The sequence below is a fragment of the Camelina sativa genome, chromosome 17, assembly GCF_000633955.1.
Source record: "Camelina sativa cultivar DH55 chromosome 17, Cs, whole genome shotgun sequence".
NCBI classification, from domain to species: Eukaryota; Viridiplantae; Streptophyta; class Magnoliopsida; order Brassicales; family Brassicaceae; genus Camelina; species Camelina sativa.
The window spans coordinates 6259791-6277402 of NC_025701.1; the positions used below are offsets into that span (position 1 = coordinate 6259791).

Consider the following 17612-nt stretch of genomic DNA (forward strand, 5'->3'; position numbering starts at 1 on the left):
TCTAAAATAGGCGAAACGTTCATTTCTTTATTTCTTAGAAATGAGCATGCAACAGCAAAGAGTAGAAGCTAAGAATAATCTGTTTTACAATTATTTTTAATTCATCGTAACCATATCAATAATCACAGTTTCCACTAAAGATCGTAGTGCTGAGTGCCACTGCCAACTAGCTAGACAACTAACACAAGTATAGTTTTTAATCTAATAAGAGCATCATATACCGACATTGTTTTTTTCTTCTGTTTTCTTGTAACGTCAGACGCAGATTAGTTACCATCACAAAAACAATAGAAAACATCATGTAAAATTTGATTATACGTCTGTCAATTAGTATTTCAAATCAAGTATAGAAAGAGAACTCCAACAAATTAAATATTAAAAGCAAATAGATTTAGAAAAAGGTAATAAGATGGATCACTTCACCAATTTGGTTATCTGTCACACCTTTCTTGATACATGCATTAGAGCTAAAAACAACTTAAATTAATGAAAACTCGTACTACATATATGTCGTTTTCAACTTTAATAAACTTTCACTATATAAAAAAAAAGACTAAATAAATTTTTGACGTTTTTTTTTTTTTTTTTTTGAATGAATGCAAAATTTATTCAACCAAAAAAATATTGTTTACAATATATGCATCTTGTAATATATCAGTGAAGAAGATATTCAAATATGGTAAAATTTCACAAACATGAAATACACATTTCACCAACTTAGATGTCATTAATTCTATCTCTAGTAACCACATGCATTAACTTAAGACCTCCACTTTATGGTGCATTGCTCTCCTATAAGTACTTCTGGTTTTTTCTTGTAATGACTTACCCCAAAATCAAAGATGTACAAAGCAAGTCCTAAAAGAAGAGAAATCGTGGAGAAAAGGAAGAGTGTACGAGACAAGGAGACTAAGCAAAACTCTAACTTCTTTGCGAAACACTTAAAGAGGATTTACCCAATCACGCTTCAACGAAGCACATCTTCTTCATTCTCACTCTCTTCTATATCTCTATCGCTCTCTCAGAACTCCACCGATTCTGTCTCCACGGATTCAAATTCCACGTTGGAACAAAAGATCTCTCTAGCACTTGGTTTAATCTCATCTCCGCACAGAAGAGAAACAATTGTTCCAAAAAGTATCCCGCAACAACTAGAACAACAGCTATGTCTGGATTTCAATAGCGATGAGCCAAAGAGGTGCAATTGGATCACCAAGAAAAGTGGTAAGATCAAGATGTCCTAATATAATATTATATAGCTAAATAGAATCTATACAAGTTAATTAGATAATCAATAATGTGATTAAACTAAATCAAATTCCAGTATGAATTTGTGATGATTATAAATTTAAGTAAAGATCATAAAAATAATTTTGTATTTTTTTTTTTTGTAGATGAAGCCTACGTAAAGTTTCATGACCAGCAATGGGGAGTCCCTGTCTATGATGATAAGTATGATTACACAAATTTATGAGATTAATTTCGTATATGTATACAAACTAAATGCTAACCCTCTTGTTATACTAGATGGTTATATTTAAATCAATGTTGTACGAAGAAAATTAACTGTATGGTGATTTTTAATTTTAAACCAGCCTGCTTTTTGAGTTCCTTGCCATGTCGGGGATGTTAATGGACTATAATTGGACTGAGATCCTAAAACGTAAAGAACTCTTTAGGTAAAATCTCTCGCATTTTGTTACATTATACAAGTAGATATAAATTTATGAATATTTTCGTAATTTGTTAAACTAGAGAGGCGTTTTGTGAGTTTGACCCAAATCTGGTGGCCAAAATGGGAGAGAAAGAGATCACCGAGATTGCATCAAACAAAGCAATAATGTTACAAGAGAGTAGAGTCAGGTGTATAGTTGACAATGCCAAATGCATAACCAAGGCAAGTTTTAAACCTTTTCTCACTTATGCTAAACAGTAAAACAGCCCTATAATTTCTTGTATATTTTTCCATATATACCTTAATTTATTTTCTATTATTTACAGGTGGTTAAGGAATTTGGATCATTCAGCAGCTTCATGTGGGGGTTTATGGATTACAAACCTATCATTAGCAAATTCAAGTATCCAAGAAATGTACCACTGAGATCTCCCAAGGCTGAGATCATTAGCAAAGATATGATCAAACGAGGGTTTCGATTTGTCGGTCCAGTGATTGTACACTCGTTCATGCAGGCTGCAGGGTTAACAATCGATCATCTCGTCGATTGTTTTAGACATGGTGATTGTGTGAGCCTCGCTGAGAGGCCATGGAGGCATATATGATATTTGGAGAGAGAGAGAGAGAGTCTAATCCAGTTTCGGTTTATTACATATATATCCTGGTTTTTGAGGTTTTCGGTTTATCAGATATATATTTTAAAACTTGGTTTTCAGCATATGAATTTTACGTTTTTGAGTACTTTGTTTTCAACTATCTAAGGATATATTTGATTTGAGGTTAAATATTTTCTTTGGATTTAGTTTGATATGTCTTAGGTTTTGGTTTGGATTTAATTTTTACATATTTTAACAAATTTCTTGTTAATCGATTTTCATTTTCAATTCGGTTTGGTTCCGAATGTAGTTTTTTTAGATGTAAAAAACAAAAAACTTCAAGTCTTACATCTTACAATAACTAGAAAAAATGTGTCTTAAGTGAAAAAATCAATCATTAAGCTTGGCGAACACAGCCTCTAAGCCATGATTATTTGTTTTTATTTTGTTGTAATATTCTTTTCTTCCAAGTTTTCTAGATCATGGCCATGGGCATGACTATTATATTACAATAAAGTAGTTATTCTTGATCATGGGGATGACTGTCCAAGTCTCCTTAGCTTTTTCGATATGAAATTGTGAAGTATCAATCATTGTTTGTATTGGCGTCGGCTACTGACATAATAAGAAACAATGTCACTCCAAATATGCCTACATAAAAAGAAAAAACCTTCAAATTATTCAAAGTAATAGATAAAGAAAAAGATTGTTTTTAGAAACTTATAAAATTTCAAATAGTTCAACAAGTTGTGCATGATTATGTTAGATATTAACAAAGAAGACAGGGAATGGTCACTAATGTGGCACTGATGAATTGTGTCCATTAAAATGATAGGTTTATCACAAACACATCATATTTTGTATCCCTTGTTTATACTGTTATTTTGTAAAGAGAAGGCAAAACGTACCGAAGGATGACGAGAAACAAAATTTCGAAGAAAAATGCTAAAGAATATTTACAGAGCATGTCAGGGAAGAAAACGAACTAACATTTCTTTACTAATCTTAACGTAGTTAACAAGTCACTGTTTCAAAAACTCGTAAAAGTAAAAATCTTTGATCTTCTATTATGTGAACTCTTAAAAGTTTTACTTATATGATCTCTCAAAACTTGCACGAAGTCCCAAGCCTTTGTCTATTCCTCAACGTCATTGTCTTACGTTCTGCAAAAGCCGAGTCAAGCAACTCTTGAAACTTCTCCAAGAACACAACCCAGTCCACTTCTTTCATTTCTGCTAACTTCACAAAATTTGCGCTCGCTGGGAGCTGCACGTTTGCACTCTTGTGACTTACCAGTGTTTTCTCTGTCTTGACTCTAGGAGGTTTAAGGAATCCAGATCCCATGTTGTTGCTTAGACTGTGGTTCTTCAATGATGTTGAAAGCTTTGTGAGAGATAGAGTAAGTCTTGCCTCTTCTTCTTCGCTTTCGTCTTCCTCTTCTTCAACGATGCTCTCCTTGAGCTTTCCAAGTGAAGAATGTCCACTTGAAAACGGGTTTTTGACGAGTAGTTCATCGGAGTCATAGACCAGGTCTATGCCATTATAGTCGAGATCAAACTGAAACTCTGTGTCTGCTTCTAAATCTGACTTGGGAGATAAAACATCTTGTCTCACTGTTAATTTCTTTGCTTCGATACACACCATTTCTAGTTCACTTGGCTCTTCTTCTCCTGCGCGGAATTCCCGAGTCATCATCTCTCCAATCTCTGCAAGACAAAGTCCAAAAGCAGCAGCTTCTTTAAGGAAAACGGTACACAGAACTAGGACCCTGAGACAAGCCTCTCGAATCATTGGAAGCTCTCTTCGCAGCATTTCACAGTCTTTCACTGGATCAAGATTCTGTATGTAGTCAAGTTCTTCTTCAGAGAAAGGTATTGAAGCCTGTGGCCAATGAATCCATTCGAAGTAAGGATCTTCTAGTGTTTCTGGCAAGCAAAGACCATGATCTATAGGAAAAAGCTCCACTTGACCAAACCTCCCAGCAGCACCATCATCAAGCTTCTTCACCAAAAAGTTTCCACCATGCCGATCTGTGTTGAGAATCCGTATGTCCAATATCCCAATGCGGTGCACAGAAGAGACTGGGAAGCTTGAAGTCCCGTGATCACTGGCATCAAAATCATGAGGTACAAACTTCTGGAACGAAGCAATCTTGCTGCTGACCAACTTCTTCTTCTCACGAGACTTGTTCCTGTCCATTCCATCATTGACATTGAAAACAGAGTGCGTAATCTTCACAAGAGCCGTGGGAGGAACATTAGCAAAGTGATCATAGTCAAGAAGGTATGCCGCAACTTCTCTATACCCGGTTTCCCCAACTCGCACAGAAGGCTTCAAACCAGGCTGCCCAAGTGTTTTCCCTGTGAAGCCTTTAGGATTATTAGGCGCAAAAGGTTCTTCATCCGTAGGCTTGACAATCGCAACGCTTTGACCCTTTTCATTCCTAAAATAGTAAGCCCCTCCAAGGCCACCATTGACAGGGATTGGTTCAACACCCATCTTCATCGCCTTAACAATATCATTCGCAGTTTGCTTCAACGACAGAAAGCAATACGAGTGACTAAGTATCTCAATAGGACCACTCAGATCTTTCCTCTGCAGATCATTCCCAGTAGGTGAAAGACACGGAGTAGAAGAACTTCTGTGCATTAAGTTACGCTTTAAAAGCAAAGGAGAATCATTCCTCACAGCACTCAAGTCATTCTTCAACACCATATCCCCAAACGTCAAAGAGCTTTCCTCAGTAGGTAAGTTAAAGGCAACCTGAAGCCTCTTCTTCACAGTGTGAACATTATCATTACGGTCTAACTCAACTCCCAAAACACAGCCAGTTTCGGTTTGCACGAAAACACGTCTTCTCCCTGAAGACTGTTGCTGAAGCAAATGATGCTTATACTGTTTCCCTTCAATCTTTCTAACCCCATTAAATTCCCCTTTAAGAGGAGCCTTAAACACAGCCATTGCCATCTCTTCAAAGACTCAAAAACACCACCACCCAACACGACCTCTCAAACAAGGCAGAAGTGAGGGGAAATAAAAAAAAACAGAAACTTTATTATCCTCTGGCAACTACATCAGATAAAAAGCCATGCTTTTGTAGGTAGGTGGTTAAAGAAAGGATTAGAATCTGCATTAAAAAAAGGATTAAAGAGATCAGAAAAGGTTCAAGATTTGATTATTTTATACTACTACAGTTGTAAAATGTATAAAGCAACCTTCTTTTTTCTCGGCTTTTTTTTACAACAAATCCTTAATAAAAAAAACTTGGGAAAAGTTGTCTTCTTTCTCCAGTACTTGTCACGAGATACATACATCTTTGATTCCAAGAAACTTTACATAACCGTTTGGTGAATACAGCAAATTTATTCACTTTACACAACAAAATCGAGGAACCAAACGAGAAAAAAGCAAACAATGAAATCAAAACACATGGCTTAAGATTTACGAAAGAGAAGATAAAAAATTAACAAGAATCAAACGATTTGAAGAAGAAAGAACTCACCGGAAACCAAGATCTGAAGAAACGGAGGAGAGGCACATGGAAGAGAGAGAGAGAGAGAGTGAAGAAGCGTAGAATCTTTAGGAAAAGAGGCTTCAATGGAGACAAATGAATCGGTAAAATCTGACTCAGTGAGTGAGTCACTGATCCATTAGCCTCGCGCTCGCTCGCTCGCTCTCTATCCTTCTTCGTCTTCGTCTCAACCTCTCAACGACGCTTTCTTCTTTTTTTAACTCTCTCCGCAGAAGTAAATGTTGCCATTGCCTATATCTTTTTTAACCAGTGCCACGTCAGCTTATAGTTTAATCCTTTTTTATGTTTTGTCAGTTGATCATTTAATTATGTTTATTTTACTGTTGTTGGTAAATATTAATTATGTTTATAATTTTCGCTTTCATCACTTTGATTGTGACATAAGTTCATATATTTAGATTTGTTAGCTCTCTATATAGACGTTAACAAAAGAAAGTTACAGATTTAATAAAGAAATAAATATTGGCTGACAAAAAAATGTGTAAGAAGTAAAAAATAAAGAGATGTATGGATTTTACCACTATCCACGACTCTGAGAAGGGTCTAGAACAAGAAGTGAGAACCGTCGGATCTACAGAGCCCACATGAAATCGAAGCCGTTCGATTATTACATGGAACGTGGCGAGTGTTTACAAGTACCACGTCATGACAAAAAGGAAATTAGATGATGACGTGGCTTCTTAGACCGACTTGCGCCTGCCAACGATTGACGCATGTGACAAGTTGCAAACAACTGGGCTTTGGAACTTTAAAAAGCCCATTATTAATCTAACGTCACCGACAAATTTAGCTTGCTGTACAAAAGTGTAATTAGGTTTTGTACCTTGTGTCTGAAGCAACACGTGAAACTGAGAGAACACAAAATACACATTAATCTCAAAACCACAACGAAGCAATTGAAACTAAAAGAGAATTATTTACTAAAAAACCAAACAACAACAAAAAAAAAAAAAAAGGCACTCTTCTGTGTTTTTGAACGATCTGTAGAACCTATAAGGTTAAAAAAAACCATTTTGAGAGAAAGGCAGAGTAATGTCTCCATCAGAATCTACAACAGAGAAGAAGAGAGTAATGTCTCCATCCTTTCTCCTTTCGAGGTTTAATCTTCTCAGCTTTCACCATTCTTACAGGACTGCTGTTCCATTCCGATTGCAATCTGTAACAGAGTTTTTCACAAAAAAAAAGTTTTATAGAGTTCGTAGACAATAAGTTTGATCATAAAGATTTAAGTATGTGAGTGTATGCATGTATATACAGTGGGAAAGCGAAGGAGCTTCCGCTAACTGTGCTTCCATCAGATCGAACAGAGATGTTTCCGGAGACTGAGATCAGTCCAGAGTAACTTATATGAGCTAAACCTGGTTCTGCTTCAGAGAAACTTCTTTCCCCAGAACCGTTTGGGAAATTGCTTGAGAAGAGATTGTGATCAGAAGAGTCCTCAAACACATCGTTTAGCCGTTGATTCTCTGATTCTTCCATTTCAGTGGAAAGATATCTCAAGCTCCCTGCTATTGGTTCCTCTGTTTTCTTCTGTTCTGTTTCTTCAGGTCCATGAGTGTTGTTTTTGTTGGATAGTTTTTGGGAACCCTCCATTGATATAATATCTCCCAAGGTTAAAGCTTCCTTAGAGACAATTCTTGTTGTAGCAGCTACTACATCCCCCGGTGCCACTTTGCAATCATCTTTAACTTGTTCTGTCACATTCACGATTTCTTGATTGAGTTTGCTGTCGTCTGAGGATTTGGATCCGAAAGGTTTCTCGTTTGGCATCACAGGCACACCCTCATCGACACATACATCCTTGACAATGTTAAAAGTAACCTCCTCATAGTTACTAACTATGACCGTCTCAGGCAATTTGCGAGCCATTACATTCTTGTCCACATAGAAAACCAAATGGTCCTCTAGACTATTACGGTTTTCCTGTATGCGCTCATTGTTAGGGCCAATCTTGAATTCATAAGAATGGTGTCCTGACATGTTTCCAGCGTTCTCTTTGACCCGTTCTTCACTTATTGAACCATATAACTCACATCCAGTTTCTTTTCCGTTGTCCAGGATCTTTACTTCAGTATTCTCTTCTATCAAGTTTCCAAACACATCATCTTTGTCTGTAGTCACACGAGAGAAAAAAAGCCACTTGGAATACTAATTTTTCAAAAACATTCAAAGGTCTGAACAACGAATAGGAGGGACTAACCTGATCTCATTGTCATCTTTCATAAAGCTGCAGAGGCTATATATTATCTTCAAACAACCACCACTAATATATGAATGATCTACAAGGAAAAAGAAATTTTCTAGTTGGGTTCGTTGAGGAGAGATAAAGTTGTATGAAATGACATGGAGTTTAGAATCAATGATTGACAAATCCATTGTTAGAGACATATGTGAGAAATCATGATGAATGGCCAAAGACTTAGGGAAAAGAATGTGACTTCAATTATTTTTAGCAAAGGTTTACACAAGCTTTTGATTAAACAAATGCACAGCAACATCTAATCATCAAAATATTTCACATGAAGATCACTGATAATTGAAATTATTTCATAACAATAACAATCTAGCAACTGAGGAATCTCAGAAAATGAAATTACAAACATTATACTAAACAATGGAGTCACTGTCTAAGACCTAGAATTTGAGAAGAGTAGGCTAAAAATGAATCAACCCACTAGTAGAGATAAACAGAGATTACCCTGAACTAAAACTTTAACCTAACATTAATTAGTACCAAAATAACAACTACAAAAGAAGTCCATTAGAAACAAGAATTGGAAACAGAGAAAATTTTGGATCGTTTAAAACCCAACCTGGAGAAAAAAATGCAGATGGTTACACTGTTTCTCCAAGAGAAAAAAAAAAAAAATTGTATAAAAATCCCAAAAAAAAAAAAAAAAAAAAAAAAAACTGTTGAAAACAAAATTAAGGACNCACGATCTCTCAACATTTAATATGAACATAAATGTCAACCAAAGAAAACAACTTTAATTATGCAGTTAATTACAAATCAAAATTCATAAACAGAAGCAGAATTTCTCGAATTTATATTCTCTTGCCACCACCGAGCGATACATTGTATATAACCCCCCAAATAAGTAAAAAAAAAATCAAGAAAAAATGTTACTAACATTCAGAAAACCCTTCAGAAGTCAACAGATCATCAATAGATAAGAATATTTCTGAAAGGAAGGGAGGAAAAAGTATGTATGTTTTAGCTCCCGGAAAACTAAACAAGGGGCCCTTTCAAGTAAAGAAATAAAATCTTACAGATGAAGAAACTTTTGGAGAATCATATCTTAAGACATCGTGCGGATTTGACTCTTTTTTGTTCGTTTCATATGATCCCTAAACTTTAAAGATGACAAAAAAAAGAAAAAGTCAACTTATTATGAAAAGAAAAAAAAAATCTCAAAAAAGAGGACGAAGTCAACTTTTGTCCTAAAGACAATGGATGTGTAGTTTCTTTGACAGATAGAAAAATACAATCAGCCAGGTTTTTCAATTTATAACTTTCTTGTTTTATGTAATTTCTTAAAAGTCAAGCCCATAATTTGAGTGTAAATTTATCATCGAATATTGTAAGAATAAAAATGACTATAAAATCTAAATTATGGGGGTTTAAAGTGTATATTGCTGTTTTCAGATATATATCGTTCTCGAAGAGCAGAACTATGCCATGAGGATTATTTTTTAGCAGAGGATGTATCCGAGATGATTATCAGAAGGCTGTTTAGATCGTTCCAAGATTGCGACTGAGAGTGCATTGAGCCACGTTGTGGCGGATTTGGAAAAAGAAGCGAGGACTATTTATGTCGGTCTTTTGTGGCTGGAAGTTTGTCTGGAGAGTGTTGTAGTAGTACCAACATCCTTGGTACTTGCAGAGCTTCCCTTGAGAGTCTTTGTTTCTTTACTTACGTTGTCGTATCTCAAGTTCATAGGAAGCTCATCTTGTGCCATTTTTTTGTTGTTTGTTGTTGGTACATTTGAGTTTAAAAAAAAAAAAAAAGGTGTTAATCTATGATCTGCATAAAAATATGATAATTAATTTATAATCTGCATAAAAATATATCAGGTAAGCAATGCTTTACAATCTGCATAAAAATGTGATAATTAATTTATGATTAAAACCTTTAAATAGCCACATAAACTAATTAATTACTGATGTCATCATACCTACCTTATGAGTAAAAATATTATTAAGATCCTGAACGTCGGTTTAAAATCGTATATGGGTTCTGTTGAGGGCTTAAGAAAAATCAAAAGCCCACAAGAAAAGAAAAGGAAAACAGAGATAGGGTTCGACGAGTTTAAAGGTTAGGACTTAGGACTTAGGACTTAGGAGATCTGTGTCGTGTGAAGAGATAGAGAGAGAGGAAGATTCTTGTTTAGAGGATAAGCGTTTTTAAATCTCTTCTTCATCAAGTCTGCAATCACAAGAATGTCAACAAAAAAGCAACGATGTCGTAGAGCGTATCCTAGTGAGACTTGATGTGGATTCTTTGATGAGATTCAAGGCTGTATCGAAACAATGGAAATCAACGATCGACTCCCCATACTTCCAACGAAGACAGTTGACACATCGTCAGCAATCAGGTGGTGATCCAGATGTCTTCATGTTGGGTTCATCATCATCTGTCAATATCCCTACTCCTTGGGAGACGGATAACACACGATACTTGGTTTCCTATAATAGCTGTGACGGTCTCGTTTGTCTCTACCATCACAGAAAACCCGGTTTTGTGGTCAACCCAACCACTAGATGGTATCGGCCTCTCCCTCTCTGTAGCTTACAACGATACATTGTCGACTTAGGAGAAGAATTTTGCAATCGTGCATACATAGTCTCTAGTCTTGGATTCGGTAAAGACAAAATCACGGGCACATACAAGCCCGTTTGGTTATACAACCCTTCACTAATTGGCCTAGAAAACATTACTACTACTACATGCGAGGTTTTCGACTTTAGCACCAACGCTTGAAGGTATGTCACTCCCGCTGCTCCTTATCGGATTGTTTCTCTCCCCGTACCTGTCTATGTAGATGGGTCGCTTCATTGGTTCACCCAGTGCAAGGAAACAAAAATTCTATCCTTGGATCTTCACACCGAAGCCTTTCAAGTCGTATGTAAAGCTCCCTTTGCCAATGTCTCTCCTTTGGGTATCGTCATGTGCAATTTGGACAACCGCTTGTGCGTTTCGGAGATGAAGTGGCCCAACCAAGTGATATGGTCATTGAATTCAGCCGACAATACATGGCACAAATGTGTTCCATTGATCTGGATGCAACTTCTGGTAGTTCCCGATGCCCGGTCTTGCCACTAGCACTTTTGGATGGGAAGAACAAGAAGTCGAAGAAGAAGTTGTTGTTTTGCAGTCTTGACCTAAGCCAAACACTGGTGGTACTTGATCTTGAAACCGAATCATATCATCTTGCTTTCGAAAAACACTCCATCGTTTTTCCTGTATGTTATTTCCAGAGTTTAATCTCTATTTCTTAAATCTGATAATTTTCGAGGCGATGAGGTTTATGTGATAGTGTCTCTCTTTAAGATTTATAGATTATCTTCTTGTGTGATGTAAATTGTTGCTTAATCCTCTTTAAAATTGATTGTTTTGTTTTCTTTAATTCTTTATCTGATTGTTGCTTGAGCTAAAAATTTTAGAAAAGCTTTACTAAAAAGAATGATTGTATCTCTTTTTGATATGTGTGAAGAATGATTAAAGGTTCCTTTTTTATTTTCCGACTTTTGACAAATGTTTAAGTGTATGTGAGAATGTATGTAGGTGTGTTGTGATGTTGTTGAGACTTGATTTTTTTTGTATATATTCTCTCTGCATGTGTGCCTTTTGGTTACTTTTTCTGTGTGGGTCGGCTCGCTTGTTAACTTGAACTTTTGATGATTGGTGTTTGTAGAAATCGGCAAAACATTTTATCTAATAGCAAGCATAGGCATAATATGGGAGGTGACACAACCGAGAGAAAGAAGAAGATCAGAGAATTCAGAAAAGATTATGGGATGAAGGAAAACAAGACTTCAAAGAGAATTTAGGGTTTGTACCTTGTGACTGAAGCAAGGCGTGAAACTGAAAAAGAAAGGAAAAAAAGCATAGATATATATAAAGCCACGATGAAGTATTTGAGGCATACAGAAGATAGGTTTACTAAACCACTCGTCATGAGTTTTTGAATGATCAGTAACCTGAATAGAACTTATAAAGGTAAAGAAACTCTCTGCGAGAAAGGCAGAGTACTGCATCAGAACCTACAACAGAGACGAAGAGAGTAACGCCTCCACCCTTTCTCCTTTCCACGTTTTGTCCTCTTTCTTACAGTACTGATGTTCCTTTCTGATTGCAAGCTGTAACAGAAATTTCACAAAACTAAGGGTTTACAGGATAAGTTGATATATATATATGTCATATGTAGGTGAGTGTGTGTTTACTTACATTGGGAAACCGAAGGAGCTTGCGCTGACTGAGCTTCCTTCAGAACGAGCTGAGCGGAATCCCGAGACTGAGGTTGGTTCGGAGTCAATCATACGAGCTGAGGTTGGTCTAGAGTTAGTCATACGAGCTGGACGTCTTGAGAAGAGATCGTGATGGCAAGGCTCCTCAATCACATTTTCTAGTCCTTGACTCTCTGATTCTACATTTTTAGATAATAGAAATCTCAAGCTCTCTACTATTGGTTCCTCTGTTTCACGCTCTATGTTTTCTTCAGGTCCATGAGTGTTGCTATTGTTGAGTGACCTTTGGGAATCTTCCATTGATTCCTCTGTTATCTCATGTTCTGTTTCACGGTCTTCTTCAGGTCCATGAGTGTTGCTGTTGTTGAGTGAGCTTTGGGAATCTTCCATTGACATAAGATCTCCCAAGGTTAAAGCTTCCGTAGAGACACTTTTTGATGATGTAGCTACTACATCCCCCGGTGCCATTTCGGAATCATCCTTAACTTCTTGTGTCGTCACAATCAAATTCTCCTGCATCACATGTAGGTAACAGAAGCTTTCGGTTATAAACTATTGTACAGCAACATCCTACATCCTCATATCACATGAAGATCACTACATAATTGGATTATATCATTACAAAAGAACAAGTATATCACCTAAAGTCACATTTCAATGCCGCTAATAACAACTAGAATCTACAGAATATTACGCTAAAAATTAATCAAAGGTTAAGATTTTCATATTATAATAATTTATTAACAGTTTAAAAAGAGAAAAAGTAGAAAACTGAAAAAAACCCACATGGCCACCTTTAGTTGATCAACAGATATACTACACTGAACTAAACTGTTATCATCAGTACCGAAATAACTAACCAAAAACCAACGTGGATAAGAAAAGTCAGATGGTCTTTACAGCTTCTCCAAAAGACAAAAACAAATATTACAAAATAATATAAAAAATCCTTGAAATGACAGTTTCATTCAGCAACCGAAATCACCGCTTTTAATTTGAGCGCATATATAACCAAAAGAAACAAAATTAACTACAAAACATACCTCAGAAACACAAGTAGACATTCTCATGAAATTTTATCCTCTTGCCACCACTGACTTACTGAAACATCACCACCCTGGTTAAGGAAAGATAAACAAGTTAGTTTAGAAAAAATCTAGGAAAGCACATATCAAGAATATAAGGTAATCTTTTTCTAATCGTAGTAACAAGCAAAGAACAAGATAGTCTCAGTTCATAACTTACAGGTTGTAGAAATCTCTTAGCTGCAGATTTTTTGTTTTCCGGAGTTTTCAAGGTGTATGGCTATCTATTTATACGGATTCGGCTTCTTAACCCTAATTCGCATAGGATTAAGGCCCAACTGCTTTAATCACAACTCGTTTAGGATTAGAATCCAACTTTTTAAGATATAATCCATCCACGTGGACATCAGATAGGATTTCTCTAATCTACATTCACAGGTTATATGAGCTCATGTGATACATGAGCTCATTAACAGTTGTGTTAATTTATGCAACGTGGATATTACTAGATTTGGCCCAATCAATAAAATTATTACTATACAAAAATATTCAAGAACAAATGGTACTCAATATTGTAATCAGAGCATGCACCATCTTACCTCTTCAAATTTCAAAACAATTTAAAGAAAAGAAAAAAAAACCCTTCAATCTTACTTTAGTATCTTAGAAGTGGTTGCACAAATTTGGGAAAATATTAAATCTGTCTGAAAGGAAATGAAAAGGAGTGTGTTTTTATTTCTAGTAAAGCTAAACAGCCCCTTTAACTTTAAGTGAAAAAAATAGTAATAATAAATCTCACAAAGGAAGAAACTTTTGGATAATCAAACTTGGTGGAGCACAATATAGTACCTAGAATAAGGCATGACCAAAATTAAACCGTAACCGTATTTTAGACCATTACCGGACGGTATCTGAACCGTAACTAGACCGTAGCCGTATAAAATTGTTAAAAACCGTAATCATTAACTGTAAATATATGGTCAAATTATATTAATCATAACCATTAATTAACTGTAACCGTATCAAAACCGTTGGTTAACCGCATAATTAAATCGTAATTTGTTAACCGTAACCATTTTAAAAACATAATAAAATATACTAATAATTATTTATTTAATATGAATCTATGATATAAAGAAATATGAGTATACTAAAAGAACATATTAATTATAAATAAATAATATCAATTATATTATATCATCAAATAATATCAACCTTATCATAACTTACAGGTTGTAGAAATCTTTTAGCTGCAGATTTTTTGTTTTCCGAAATTTTCAAGGTGTATGGCTTATAATTATTAAATCCTTAGAAGTGGTTGCACAAATTTAGGAAAATATCAAATCTGTCTGAAAGGAAATGAAAAAGAGTGTGTTTTTATTTCTCGTAAAGCTAAACAGCCCCTTTAACTGTAAGTGAGAAAATAAAGAAGCTTTTGGATAATCAAACTTGGTGGAGCACAATATAGTAGCTAGAAGGCTAGAATTGAGTTTGTGGTCCTTGTGGAGAAGGTTTAGAAAAAGCTATGTGTATCTGTTTTAAAACTTTTTCATTCTTTTTTTCTTGGGTTCATGATAGTTTCCATATACATATTAAGATCATCTCCAATGGTCTTCTCTATTTTTTCCTCTATAATAGAGATGAGTTTTGCTTCAATGGTTTTCTCTACTTTTTCCTCTATAAAAGAATATTCCATATAGATTCTATTTTTATTTTACAATTAACACCTTTTATTTTAAAAAATTGTAAACTAACCCATTTTACTTTAAATTTTGTAACACTTTCATAAAATTATCTTTTGCAAATGGTAGTCTCAATATTTTAGAAGAAATATTTATACTTAAATTTATATTATTAGTTCTTAAAAATAATTATTTTATTTATTTTGGTCATAAATGAAACAAATTAAAGATTAAGAGGACTATTTTGCAAATAAAATAGTTCACCTCTATTTATAGAGGAAAAAATAGAGTTCTTCTATAAATAGAGAAAAAAAATAGCAATCTCTATTATAGAGGTGAAAATAGAGTACCATTTGAGCAAAAATTACTTTTTTTTTTTTACAGCAAAGTACAAAGCTCAAACGAGCCAAATGGTAGGAAAAACGTTTACAAATGTAACTTGATGTGACTTGATTCTAGCACGTCGTGCCAGCTTGTCAGCATTACCATTCTGCGTTCGGGGGACTTGGACTAGTGTAAAGGATAAGAACTCCTCCTTGTCCGCCTCAATCTCGTCCAAATATGTCTTAAAGGCAGGCCACTCAGACAGCAAAGAGCCAAAGACACCATCTTCAGCAAAAATTACTCTATAATAGAGTATAGAGGCAAAAATAGAATACCATTGGAGATACTCTAAAGGAAACATATATTGAAACACTTTTATTAAATATTACATCAAAGGAAACATAACAACGGAACACAAAAAGCTGGTTTTATTAGGATGCATCAAAGTAACAAAAGCAAAAACCCACTTATAAAATATAAGTTTATCATAGTCTCAAGCCCGAACCCTTTAATTTCTCTTCAATGATCATGTCGATTTTGTTCTCCATCTCGGGGGTTAGATAATTCTTCCAATCACCAACTTCACCTTTTCGGAAATAGCTATCGTAATCCACGTTCATCCACGTCTTCCCGGTTTTGTTAACCTCCAAACCGCTCAGATTACGAAGAGAGCATAGTTCCACGATTTTGTTAATCAATCCACTCTCTTCTTCTTCCTTAGTGAAAGGATATCCCAAGAACTCTGCAAGCCTCTTGACCTGGACACAAGGCTCTGTTTTCAGTTCCTCATACCTCATGAAAAGGACTTGCTTGGGGTTTTCCAAGCTGCCACTCCAATAGCTAAGTGCATGGTCCCAGAACGGACCATAGAAGCTAACTCCGCTACAGAACGACTCGAACATTGACTCGAGAATGCTTCCAGCCACTTCTTTGTTCTGATACTTGCACCTGAAATACCAACGAGATATCAACGCGTCTTTTATGTTCCGGCACAAGTACACAACCTTGCATGGAGAATCCTTGAGGCCCTCTTTCACGGTGTGCAAAGGCATGTGAGTCGAGAATAGCCTAGGAGAAGATTTAGAGAACCTGGTTAGGTCTGGTGTTGCGGTTTGGAGATACATATCGATCTCGAAGAACGGTACTATGCCATGAGGATTATCAGATAGCAAAGGATGGGTCAGAGGATCACTAGAATGATGTTTAGATCTCTCTAAGATTGCGATTGAGAGTGCCTTGAGCCAAGTGGTGCCGGATTTGGGGAAAGAAGCGAGGACTATGTCGGTGTCTTGCGGCTGGAAGTTTGTCTGGAAATTGATGACTGCTTGGAGAGTGTTGTAGTAATACCAACATCCTTGGTACTTGCATAGCTTACCTTGAGAATCTTCGTCTGTAGGAAGTGAAAATATCAGATTCTTTGTTTCTTCACTTACGTTGTCGTCTCTCAAATTCATAGGAAGTTTCGCCATTTTCTATGTTAATTTGTGATACAAATAATGTGTTTTGTTACAAAATGAAAATACTATCACTACTTATCACCGGATGGGTGGGACAAGTTTCAAGTTGGATGAACCTGATGAATATTTAATTTTAAGGTAGTAAAGTTTTGTCATCAAATTAATTCACATAAAACAAACAAAAAGTAGTTTCAAGGTAGGTGACAATATTATAAGAATATCTTGGATGCTTGTAGAATGGAACTAATAATCATGTCAATTAGTAGTGGTTGAGACTTGAGAGAATATCTTGCGATTAAATTTGTGTAACGGTTGTCGTCGTAGGTCTCTCATAGGATGCTCATCCTGAATTTGAACCAAAACCTCTGTTTACTTTTCTTAAAAACATGTGTTTTGTTTGAAAATGCAAAGTTTTAAAGTAGGAACGACATTATTAGCTCGTATGAAAAGAAAAGAAAAAAAACAATAAAATAAGGAATGATTTTAAATTCTTGTAGAATGCGACAGCTAATATAAAATATATTGGTGGGAGTTGCAAAATGATATGTGTATTTAATTGGACGTCTTTGGTTTGCATTACCTAACCATTTCGCCCCAAAATGTAGAAGCTTTAAAATTGAGCCTGTTCACCTAACGTATACTGCGAAAGATGAAACGTTATTTTCAACTTGTTGAGTAGATCAAAGAAACTCAAATATTTTTCAATTTTTCGTGATGATTGCAATTCTTTGAAGTTTGAACAGAACATATCGCCCTTGTCTTTCTCGAAGGGACGTTTTCATTTATTTTTGTTTTAATTAGGTCACCGATCGAAAGAATCCGAATTACAACTTGGTTTAGAATTTAACCTAA

General features: G+C 35.5%; 5 protein-coding genes and 1 pseudogene across 8 annotated transcripts; 2 read left to right on the forward strand and 4 right to left on the reverse strand.

The window, feature by feature from the left end:
- LOC104755649 (DNA-3-methyladenine glycosylase) lies at positions 813-2804 on the forward strand. Its single transcript, XM_010478068.1, has 5 exons — positions 813-1224; positions 1395-1452; positions 1596-1679; positions 1756-1897; positions 2002-2804. Exons 1-5 carry the CDS (start codon positions 843-845, stop codon positions 2278-2280), a joined length of 945 nt encoding a protein of 314 aa, XP_010476370.1. The 5' UTR covers positions 813-842; the 3' UTR covers positions 2281-2804.
- LOC104755650 (phosphatidylinositol 4-kinase gamma 6) lies at positions 3187-6026 on the reverse strand. The gene is made up of 2 exons (XM_010478069.2): positions 5774-6026; positions 3187-5398 (listed from the first exon to the last, which is right to left on the reverse strand). Exon 2 carries the CDS (start codon positions 5236-5238, stop codon positions 3376-3378), a length of 1863 nt encoding a protein of 620 aa, XP_010476371.1. The 5' UTR covers positions 5239-5398; positions 5774-6026; the 3' UTR covers positions 3187-3375.
- On the reverse strand, positions 6573-9290 carry LOC104755651. 3 transcript variants are annotated; one of them, XM_010478070.2, is made up of 4 exons: positions 9074-9290; positions 8004-8082; positions 7059-7914; positions 6573-6959 (listed from the first exon to the last, which is right to left on the reverse strand). In XM_010478070.2, exons 2-4 carry the CDS (start codon positions 8017-8019, stop codon positions 6845-6847), a joined length of 987 nt encoding a protein of 328 aa, XP_010476372.1. In that variant the 5' UTR covers positions 8020-8082; positions 9074-9290; the 3' UTR covers positions 6573-6844. The 3 variants fall into 3 exon arrangements, with proteins under 3 accessions (XP_010476372.1, XP_010476373.1, XP_019095020.1); XM_010478071.2 differs by lacking the exon at positions 9074-9290 and adding an exon at positions 8935-9061; XM_019239475.1 differs by lacking the exon at positions 9074-9290 and having other exon boundaries at positions 8004-8669.
- LOC109130204 lies at positions 10304-11303 on the forward strand (annotated as a pseudogene).
- LOC104755653 lies at positions 11860-14541 on the reverse strand. 2 transcript variants are annotated; one of them, XM_019239476.1, is made up of 4 exons: positions 14528-14541; positions 13316-13389; positions 12253-12785; positions 11860-12164 (listed from the first exon to the last, which is right to left on the reverse strand). In XM_019239476.1, the coding sequence occupies exons 2-4, from the start codon at positions 13340-13342 to the stop codon at positions 12062-12064; spliced, it is 663 nt and encodes a 220-aa protein (XP_019095021.1). In that variant the 5' UTR covers positions 13343-13389; positions 14528-14541; the 3' UTR covers positions 11860-12061. The 2 variants fall into 2 exon arrangements, with proteins under 2 accessions (XP_019095021.1, XP_010476378.1); XM_010478076.1 differs by lacking the exon at positions 14528-14541 and adding an exon at positions 13518-13557.
- On the reverse strand, positions 15623-16891 carry LOC104755654 (cytosolic sulfotransferase 1-like). Its single transcript, XM_010478078.2, has one exon. The coding sequence runs from the start codon at positions 16770-16772 to the stop codon at positions 15789-15791; it is 984 nt and encodes a 327-aa protein (XP_010476380.1). The 5' UTR covers positions 16773-16891; the 3' UTR covers positions 15623-15788.